Source organism: Bactrocera oleae, chromosome 2 (genome assembly GCF_042242935.1).
Source record: "Bactrocera oleae isolate idBacOlea1 chromosome 2, idBacOlea1, whole genome shotgun sequence".
NCBI classification, from domain to species: Eukaryota; Metazoa; Arthropoda; class Insecta; order Diptera; family Tephritidae; genus Bactrocera; species Bactrocera oleae.
In genome coordinates this window covers 15849413-15861174 of record NC_091536.1, presented here as the reverse complement: position 1 = coordinate 15861174, position 11762 = coordinate 15849413, and the positions used below count along the sequence as shown (strand labels likewise).

At 31.5% G+C, this 11762-nt stretch overlaps 1 protein-coding gene across 1 annotated transcript in view; it reads right to left on the bottom strand.

The window, feature by feature from the left end:
* Nucleotides 1-8620: 8620 nt before the first annotated feature.
* Nucleotides 8621-11762, bottom strand: part of opa (odd paired) — a 49970-nt gene continuing 46828 nt past the window's right edge. Inside the window, exon 3 of the mRNA XM_036378046.2 lies at nt 8621-11596. Within this exon, the coding sequence (XP_036233939.1) occupies nt 10889-11596 (708 nt within the window). The 3' untranslated portion in view covers nt 8621-10888. The remainder of the gene's footprint in view (nt 11597-11762) is intronic.

Sequence of the window (11762 nt, the reverse complement as noted above, 5' to 3'; positions counted from 1 at the left end):
GGATCGGTAAGTTTGTATAACAGCTAAATATATACAAGTATATGCTATAAATGTCTGATCTGAACAATTTATTCGGAGATTATAGCGATGCTTATGACTTGACTTGCTGCCTTGCACAATAAACCGTATCGAATTTCGTGAGAATATCTCTTCAAATAAACGTTTTCCATACAATAACTTGGATTTTATCGTTCAGTTAAGATCAGCGGTTCGGACAAATGAAAAGCTACTTGGGGAGAAAAGGACGTGTGCAAAATTTCAAATCGTTATCTTAAAAACTCAATGACTAGGTTGTGTATATACTCCTATAGACAGACCGATGTATAGATAGACCGATATAGCTAAATTGACTTAACTTGACACTCTGATAATTTATGTATGGATTTTATAAAGTCTCCGACCTTTTCTTCTGGGTGTTACAAACTTAATACCCGCCGGCAAACTTAATATACGCTGTTCTGAGTATAAAAAAAATCTGATTTATGAGGTGTATTCAAAAAATAACTGGAAATTTTGTTTAAAAAAAAAATTTTTTTTATTACATTAATTTTGTCGCCTTCAAAGTACCCCGTCGATATTATACACTTTTGCCAGCGCCTTTTCCAATCCTCGAAACACTTCTCAAACTCGAATTTTGGGATATCCTTTAGCTCTTTCAGCGTTGCGCTTTCAATGTCAGCTGTGTTTGTAAAACGACTGCCCTTAAAGTTCTCATTGTTTTTGGAAATAAGAAAAAGTCACACGGACTGGCGAGTAAGGAGGCTGTGGCATCATTACAGTATTGCTTTTGGCCAAGAATGCACGAACAATTCTTTGATCCATTTCGTTTAACAAACGTAAATCGCCAAGCCCATAAAAACAACTCTAATCTTAGCGGTTGCTACAGAAAAATTAGGTAATGAATACAGTTGAAAATTTTATTGGATCTACATAATAAAAAAAACTTTACAACTGAACTCTTTAAACCGTCGAAATTTTAGTTTTAAAGTTCCCGTTATTTTTTGAACACATCTCGTATGAATAGATACATACATACATATCTACTATTGCTCCACCCAAGTATACATTTGTGCTGCCATAAATAAAAAAAATTAAATATTATTATTATTTTTTTACTACTTTGAAGCACATAATATCAGTTCAACTGCAATCGCTTAAAATACAAGAAAACGCAAAATTTCATGACAAATTAAATGTTAAATTTTTAGTATTTTATTTTTATGCTTGTTTAAAACTATCAAGCAAAATCAACACTGACTCGAAATTCGTGCCACTAAAATGGTGTAGTCAACACCAATTCACAGTGCTAATGCGCTAAGCAAATGATAGTACAGGGGCGGATTTTTGGCTAAGGCAGGGTATTTAATAATGCTGTCATGATTACTGTATAACTAAGTAATATGTGCAAAATGATAGTTTGAGAAGCGCTGTGTGTGGTATTTTTAAATAATCATATAATAAAAGTATGAAAGAATACATATCGAAGAAACATATACTCGTATTTAAAACAATTATTTAAACGTTTTAAACTATACTTTGTTTGCAAAATATTAAATATTGATATATATTTATATATCAATATTGACATGTCAATATATACCATGTGAAGATATTTAAAACTGTTCATTCTTGTGGCTGATATACACGTACTATATAAAAATTACTTCTTGAAAACAGGACATATCAGCTTACTGCATACCATTTATTATTGCCTAGGTTTAATTTCATTCCTCGCAATGCGCTCACGGTCTGACATTTCAAGATTTACGACATTTACAAATATGTTGAATTGAAGTAGTGACAAGCGACTTGTGTTACTTTACAATTGGCGCAATTGGAAACAATTTGGTACGCAAATAAAAATACAACGTTAGCATTGTTATTGCGATATACATAGCTACATACATATGTACCTATATATGCACAATAACCAAAGCTCGAATTGACATCAGTACAATTAGTTGCCAATATTTGCCGATATCAGGGTAAATTGCCACATCGAGCAAGAAGCCTGAAGAGAAATAAAAAATAACTTCAAACTTAAAGCTGCAAATACGTAAAGTAACAACAACAACAAACGGTTTATATCCAATCAATATAATTATATTTATTGTGCAGACAACGCTCGCATGCAACTCAAAAATGGTGTAGCTATAGACAATGTGTTGGACAGCAACACTATTGACAACAAATGACAGCAGAGTAACGACAACAATTTCATGTTCACTGCTGCCAGCTCATTGGTCGATCATTTGCCAACGTTCGGCGCGCATTTATATGTACGATTGACATTCGTTGGTGACGTTAGTCAGCGCGTGATTTATGACAGGCTGCAGTGCGATATGCATATATTTATGTAAATATACCATACATATGTATTTACATGCAGAGCAATTGAATTGAGGGAGTGTTTTATGTAGCATTTCGTGCTATTATTACCAATAAAATGTGTATTTTTTAGATGACGGAGTTTTGGGATTGCTTAATGTTGCTGTGTGGAAATTAGATAAAAGCGAGACTAAATTATAGTCATGAACGAGTATACATACTTGTATATAAAATTGTGACAAGAAGGATAGTTTTAATGACAATGCAGCTGCAGCATTCGAGCTGGTTGAATGTGAGGCAGTCATTTGGTGGTTTATGAGTACGTATTTTAAATTATTAATTAACAAAAAGTTTGAAGTGACGTCGTCCTATGACAGTAAACGTCAAACTCTCTATTTGGAATTTTATTTCTTACATAAAAATGTTTACGCAAAAAATCGAAAGGTTGCTTAAAAATTGGAGGAAGATCTCGTTTCTTCATTTTTTTCGAAAATTTAACTTTTCATTTGTTATGGTTATATAAAATTATAAAAAAAGTGTATTTAAAATATTAAGCTATAATTAATGTTTAAGAAGTAGTTTAAATGAAGATCTAATTTTTCTATTTTCTGTGCATATAATATATAATATATTCACATTATATTTGATAATATTAATATTAATACATCAAATCGATTAGTTTTAATATTTATTCTAAGATCTTTTATTATTTATATGTAAATCCAAATAATAATCAACTAATTATTTTTAAAAATATAAGATCAATATCAAATTGTTTTCTATGACTTACCAGTGTTTTGAATTTTTTAAAATGCAACTCTTTTTTTAAACGTCGCCATTTTATATATTTTTATTTTTTTCGACGTTCCAAATATTATCTTCTAGTTGACATGTTTGTTTTTTGTTTGGTTTCATTCACAGAGAAGGCCAGAATCACTGCTACAATTAGCGAACCTTTTTCGTGTCATCGGAGAACACGTGTAACTCGAAATTTTTTTCTAAAATTTTTTTTTATATATTCTTAAAATATGTATATCCTTAAAATCTTAAAACAATAGTAGATTTTATTTAATTCGCAAAAATCGCTATTTTTTAGGTTATTACTTTATCGGTGCACACCTGAACCTCTTAATCAAGTCATACATATTTATATGTAAGTATCATGGCACTGTAAATGGGCTGTTGGAGGAATAAGGATAACGATTACAGTAAAATATATAAGCAGTGAAAGAAAAATAGCAAGAACAATTGCATATCTTTATGACTGCAAAATAAAGACTTAAACTCCATTCGGGAGAAGAACCTTAGTGGGAACACAATAAGATAAGCTAAAAGCAATATCTTTGCATTTCTGTATGGAATGACACCATAAATATATATTTTTCCATACATTTTATAGGTACTTAAGGCTAATTTTAAAAAACTTTGTTACTACTAGCTAAAAAATGCATACTCTTTTAGTTATATACATACATTATAATTTTTGTTTAAGTTTCAACATTATTTACTAAACTAACATTGACATTCCAATGAGCCATTATATATCTACATAAATAGTAGTTGAAACCTAGCACTGCGCTGGCGTGCACCCAACGTGCCAACTATAAATATTAATTGCACTAGATAAGCGAATCGAACAAAATTTTCTTTGCATTTACCATAGTTCATTTCGGATAATTGTGCGTCCCAGTGCAATCATAGGTCAGCTTAACAAAGCAAAAAAAAAAAAAAAACAAATAGCACGAACTCATATCAACACACACGCACATAAACGCAGTCAAAGCTTACTTTTTGTTATATACATATGTATGTATATGTAGATGTACATATGTGCATACATATGTCTATATGGGTATACATATAGCTGTAAAAATCGTTTCGTACTTAAATAGTTTTGTATCTGCGCTCATCTAATCGCTACAATCGATTTCATTTCAATAAATCAAGTGCGATTCGTTTTGCCGGCAACGCTGCGCAGCACAACAATCGAATGTCCCTAGTAGGGTGGCACATGAAAAATATAAAACATGAAAATATAATAGTTGTTAAAAAAATTTTAATTCTTTACAATTTTTTTAGACTCAATAAATAAATTATTTAAGTCTTAAAACGTAAAATGTGTGGTATTTAAGTGGCACACCTAGTGTGACACCCTTAAAAAACGTCGATTTTTGGGATTAAAAAAACTGCTTTATCGATTGTTTTGAAAATGTTATTGTATATTTATACATGTTTCAGTAATTCACAGTAAAATTTTTGAAAAACAATTTTATTGTTTTGACTTATGCGAGGTCTCTGACGGCGCTAAAAATAAGGTCCTTCACGGCGGCAGTGATTCCGGCCTTCTCCGTGCATGAAACCTCAAACTAATATTAAATTCTTATTAAACTAGTTAGAAGATATTCTCCGTACAATGACCTACAATAAAAGAAAAATCATTTTGATCAAATCAAATTGAAAAATTGGCGACGTTTTTAAAAATTTTGAATTTTATCCCAAATTTTGTTCGTTTGTAAAGTGCCAAAATTCAATTTTTTATTGGATCATAAAACTCGATTCAGTCATTGTATGTAGAATTATATACAGAACCGGCATTCATTTCATGATGATCGAAACATTTGTGGATCGGATTGAAAATTAAAATTATAGAAATATTACCAATAATTAGCAACGTTATAAATATTTCTGTATTATGATGCTTAATCACACTAATAAGAACAGCCCTAATACATAAATTTCACATTGTAAACTGCAAAACCGACACTAACCAATACAACAACAACATAAGCAATAACAGTTTAGGCATAAACACGTAACAAATTGGGAGGTTAATTAAAAAGTTATAAATCATACAGTTTTCGTTTGGCACTGGCGTGTCTATCTACAAAATCGCTGGTGCACAAACCACTGTTGGTGTAGTGGAAATCGAAGAAAACTCGCTGGAAATCGGCAGTACCAGTATAGTCGGCATATTTGTTGAGAACTGTATGTGTATGCTTGTGTAACTGTGCATGGGTACAATACTGGTGCATAAATAGTTTCGTGTTGGCGAGCCACGCAATTTTCCAATCGCATGCACCGAATGAAATCTGAGATGTACCAAAACAGCAGCAAATTGCGGCCACATTAACGGCGACAGTATGGCTACCGCAGTGGCCATCGCCAACGCCGCCAAACGCAGCAAATGTAACACGGTTGGCACGACGCGAAGTGAAAAGATAAGACAGTGTTGGCAAATAAAATTAGAAATTTAAATAAAAGCTGTCAATTTTCAGATATTTAATACTATAATATAAACGATGCCGAATTATGCCTAAAGTAGTAATGTTATTTATATCATTGTATTGGTAAATAACTGTTATTCAGTGGCAATTATGCAGATAGCTGAAGATTTATGTTTCGGCATAAATAATAATTTGAAGATTAACACAAATTACATGTGAGCTTTTTTTACGCTTACTAGCACACGATATTTCAATACCCAGTAAATTTGCGTTTCGAAAAAGATCCTATATATTGAGTATTAATATAGCATATAAACAGCAGCTGAAATTTATTGAGGTGATACAAGTATATAAATATTGAGAGTCTTCTCGAGAGAATGCCTCGCAATTAACCAAGGTGAATTGTTTTTTAGCGAATTTATTTCTAAGTATATTGCTAAAACTATTGGAACCTATTTTAGAAGTCTGATTCTAGCGTTTACTCTAGAAAAATGTAGTATTATTTTATTTACTATGGCTGTAAATTCTATAAAAGATAATCGCTCTGATCTTCTATGTAGGAGGAAGTAAAGCCATCATTCAGAATTTCTTTCCTCCTTCAAGATAAAATGAGTAATACTTTTAATACTGTATTGTAGGTTCGATTCCACTTTACTCAAATAACAACCGCAGCAAATGCAATATAATATGACAGAAAATAATTTTGTAAATTTAAAATCTTAACTACAATATAATGGAATTGAAGCGATTAAGCTGCGATTAATAACTTTTCATTAACACTGTACAACATTCGGCTGGGTATTGGGCCAAAGCAATCTTTTCAAGAGATTTAAACAAAAGTAAAAAAGTTATTATACCCTTAGCCACGATGTTTGTAACACCCAAACGGTATTGTCAAGTTCTTGTAAGGAATATTTTGTATTTGTGAAGGGTATTATAGCTTCGGTGCAACCGAAGTTAACGTTTTTTCTTATTTCTAAAAAGCTTCGATTTTAGAGACAAACTGCGAAAAACATAGAAATTACATTCTTACCTAAATTGGTTCAAAATCAAGAAAAAAGTTTTTTTTGAGGTATAGTATAGATATTTAAAAAATACATATGTTACCATTCCACATCTTATCTGATGTAAAATATGTATATTGTGGTGAAAAATAAAAGAAAAGGCGTGGTGAGACATAGGCATATTGCGGTAAACTATATTATTCAGAGGAAAGTCAAACAAAAGGAATATATTCAACTAACATATTAGGGCAACAAAAAAAAACTAACCTATCGAATTCATATGTTAAATTGAACCTTTGTATATATGGTATATACATAGAAAAAAATGTCCATGCAGGAAAAATTGTATAGCTTAATTTTAAAAGGAGTTGGCGAGCAATTAAAGTTTTCCATATAAATAACTCGTCAAAATCTGTTTTCATTAAAAATACCAACACCTTCAAACCCATAAGTAGAAACATTTTTACATAGAGAATTTTTGTCGAGCATTTTTTTTTTGCGGGTGAGGGGTGGAAAATGCTTTCCGCATCATCACCACTGTCGTCGCAGCAGCGGTATGTGCCGCTTGCAGGTCACCCCCCCTATAGGGAACCGTCGCCCACCCTGGAAACGCGTTTGCATTACTTCAGGGTCGAGTATAACATTTCCCAAAAATCTACCTCAGTGGTATTTTTTTCGATTCAAAAATTCGTATTATTAAAAGCTTTACAAAAAATGGTTATTGGTATGAATAAAAACAAAGTTAAGGAGGTATTCTACTCTAGAAAAAATAAACATTTTTATTTATATTTTCAAAGTTTCAAAATTTATTTAAGAATATGTCTATAAGAGAGTTTTTCCAAACTCAAAATATTTTCTGAGATACAGTTAGTTTGGTGACCCGGCATCCAAACTGGTTTGGCCAGAACTGAAACTTTAATCGCGTTTTTATCGAAACGGTCTTTTTCAAAACGGTTCTACCGGACCCATTTACCTGAAATTTTTAGAGAGTCTTTTTTATAGACTTGTCTATATGTAGAATTAGCTATATCTAAAATTTTAATATTTTTGCCATTTTTAAAAAATTCTAAACAGTCAAAAAAGCAAAGTGGTAGAAATAATTATTTTTTCAGGCAGTCGTCATTTCGTTAATAATCTTTTTTTAACTTTTGCGTAGTTACAGACATTGAGAAATTACTCTAGGTTATTAATTTCATTTTGCTTTTTTGGTTTCTACTTGCTAGGAGGGTATGGATATGGTCACGTGCCAATTTTTTGAGACCCTCGACTTCATCAGCTAATAATATTTGGAAATTTTAAACTTTTTTTATTTTTTTCATGTATTTTTGTAATGTTAATAATTAATAGAAAAATGGATAGTAAAAATATGAATTGACATTTTTTACGACGCTTCAAAAATTACCAGAAATTCATGGCCTAGACCGGAATATCATCTTAATGAAAAATAACACTACTCAACAAATATGAAGTAAAAATTTGCGACTGATATGCTAAGTGGTCTGTAGGGGTATTTGAGGTGTTCGGAGTACGCATTTAAGTTCAAAAATTTTCCATCACGTACAGTTATGTCATATTAGTAAATGGTGGTGGTCTGGCCACTACAACTCTTGACTGCAACGTAAAGAATCCTACGTGTGGGGAAATTTTTATTATTACTTTCGGTTTTAGCAACCCAAAATTAGCCAGACAGGCTCTAATATCACAATCGCAAAATGACTGAAAATTAGTGTAGTTAGATTGTTTTGAACTACTGAAGTTATCACCGGAAGTTTTAAATGTTGAGCCGAAACATTTTGCACAAAATGGCTAACAGGAATAAATGCAGTTTTTTTTTTGATAAATCCAGATTATAAACGCTATTTTCACCTATTTTATTTTATTATGTTAAATATGAACATATTATATATCGATATAATGGCTATTTGTCTTATATGGTATATTTTTTACTGCCACAAACAATTAGAATTTTATAAACAAAAAATGCAATGAAATAAAAGTCCGCCCTTGCAATAAAAATTAAAATTTGAAATAAAAATGCGAATAATTTGCGTTGCATTTGGAATTAATAATTTATTTATTTATTAAATGAATTTCTAATTTTTCAAGAATTATTCATAGCTAACATATTTATTTTATTTTTATTTTTAGTAATTTATTTTTAGGTTTTATGTTTTTGTATTTCGCATATGTTTAAGTTTACCAAGTTTACACTTCTCTCATTTATTTTGCTATGTTTTTCACTATTTGTGTATATATTCGTGTTGTTTACGTGTTAATGTGATTTTTTTTACAATATAAAGTATGTTAATGTATATATGTATGCATATACACACATATGGTATGTATGTATGTGTGTATATAGTAGCTGTTTATGTGTGTTGCTTGTTAAATAATTATAACTCTTGGACCGTGTTTAAATTTACTATTTATTTATATATATTTATATGTGTACATGTATGTATGTATATGAGTGTGTGAATGTGTTTTCAAATAAATGAGCGCGTATGAGTAGAAATGCGTGGTTAAACAGCGTAATTACTGCAAATACTATAAACAATTTAAAATAATTTAATTTATACACAAAATACAATATATTATTTACTATATTTCTTATATTTGACACTTATACGAGTACAGAACTATTGTAAATAATCAAACTTAAATTTTTAATATTTAATGCAAGAATCAATCAAACTGAAAAGTAAATATTTTGCAGTTTTTACATCTTAGTAATTAAATTTTAAATTTGTAACAGTTTTGTGACAATCTTCGCTCATATTTTCTTCAATTTCTTTTAAACTAATTTCGTTAATATATTTGTTATTTTTACATTTGCACCTGCATACATACATATAAAATTATTTACAACAATACTACAATTTTTGGAACTTATTTGTCAATTAATTTTACATACTAATATGTTTTATGTTTTAATCATTAATATAATTTTTTTTTTTGTTTTGTTATTATTTTATACGCTTTGTTGTTGTGGAGGTAATGAGTCGAAAACTAAGTACTAAGTCGAAGAATCACGCGTTAAACATGCAATATGTATGTAGTTAGGTATTGTTTGTATGTAAATGGGCTAAATGCAAGCACTTGCACTGTATTATGTGGTTTGGTAAGCGAAAGGGCTAGCGCTGCGCTTGCGATAAAATTAAATAACTATGGCATGGATAAAGCATATTTTTAGTTCATATAAAATTCAAATATCTATTTATAATATTTAGTTCAGTTTTTAAATGAGAAATATTGTGTTATTTTTGTCATTGGAAGCAGCAGGCACCATTTGGTTTTGTGTTAAATAGATTTTTATTATAGTACTAGTATATACAATACATATATATATTTTCTTTAGCGTGTATTACATTTATTTCATTTTTATTTTGTATATGTATGCACATTTTTTGTTTTACCCGATTTATTAAATTTTCTGTTTTTATATATGTATGTATGTATGTAGAATATTGCCAGATGATTTCTAAATTTTTTTATTTACTTTTGAAGCGGCGTTGAAAGTACATTTTAAGGCAGAAATTTATTTCTTACGTATTTGAGAGGAATTTATCCAACTACTATGCTACAGTGGCGTTAAAAATTTGAGTATGGTTCGCATTTTTGTTCAAGAAAAAATAAATAAAAAATTGCATGAAAAAAATTTTATGAAAAATAATTGTAGGAGGGTAATAATAAAGTTAAGAAAATGATTTGAAGTTTGGTTAAAGAGATAAAAATATAATAAAAATTATGTGAGAAATATGTATATTTATTTGTAAGTTTTGTAAAAGTTTCCACTTCATTTAACTTAGATAATTCGATGTATGCCCTCTTAAGTGAGTCAGTTATTAATTTTTCAGCAGTGCATGTATATATGTATATTCCTTGGCTATGTAATTTTCACTGATTAACTAAATAAAAGCGCTAACTGAACATAATAAAGTTAAAAAAAAAAACTGTCTGCTTGAATCACAAAACAAACCACGAAAATACTTTCAAGTCAAAACACTAATTTTCAATCATAAAACATAAAGCTCGACAGGTAAATACTCGTATATAGAGGTTAAAATTTCGGTTGCAGTGTCTAATATTAACACTCGACATTGGTTTTGTTTAATACAATTACATGTAAGTATGCGTGTGTGTATGTATGTGTCTATTTGCGATTTGCAACTACAACAATAGTCGCAAATACCGCACAGCACAACATAACATAACACATACATGCACATACGTGAGTTTCATGATGCGACAGCCCACACACAGACAAGTGCTACTCGCCCTTAACTTCTTCGGCGCTTACGCTCACCCTCTCTCTGGAATAGCTCACCAATTTCAATAGGCGGTCGCAGCACCCGGATGCATCAGATGGTGATGATGATGATGATGACCGAAATGATTTAACGGATTCATTGCATCAGCGGTTGCCGGCGGTGTTGCTGTATGATACCAATCGCTAGGCGGATGATGTTGCGCCGCCGGATGATAGAGCAGATGATGATTGTGATGACCGGTGACAAGCATTGAAGCGGCTGCCGCATTACTGCTGCCTGGCGATGCCGCTTGCTGATGATGATGATGATGATGTGTTGCCGCTGCCGTCAATGAGGGGGGTGGTCCGAGTGGTGGTGCTAAGTATGCTGCCGCTGCTGTAGATGCCATCAATTGTAGCGCTGGCGATTTGGTTGAGTGATTGTTGTTATTGTTATTGTTGTTCGCCCCCCCGCCGCTGCCATTGCCAGCGCCGCCGGTATTGTGATGCGCATGTGAATGATGTAAATGTGAGCTGCTCGTAGAGCTACTGCCACCGCTCGAGGCACCCAAATGTATGACGCCATGCATGCCGCCAATACTGTGGTTGCTCGGTTCCGATTTGATGGAGTGCGGTGATGACTTATTACCGATGCCGTTATTATTGTCGACATTTAAGCGTGCGGACGGTGGTGTTTGCGCGCCGCCAGTCACAATGCTGGACGAGGAGGACTCATCGCCGTCGCTATCATAGCCATGTGAGGGAGACTTCTCATCGATATTGCCATGCACCTGGTAGGTGAGGGGGTAGAAGATAATACAGAGATTTTTGTGTTTATTAAATTTGTATAATAGTATATATATTTTAAGAAATTTTAAATTATTGTCTTCTCCAGAAATTATGTATGCAATCTAACTGTTTGCCGGCAATTAAAATTATTTGATTTTTTTTTTTTAA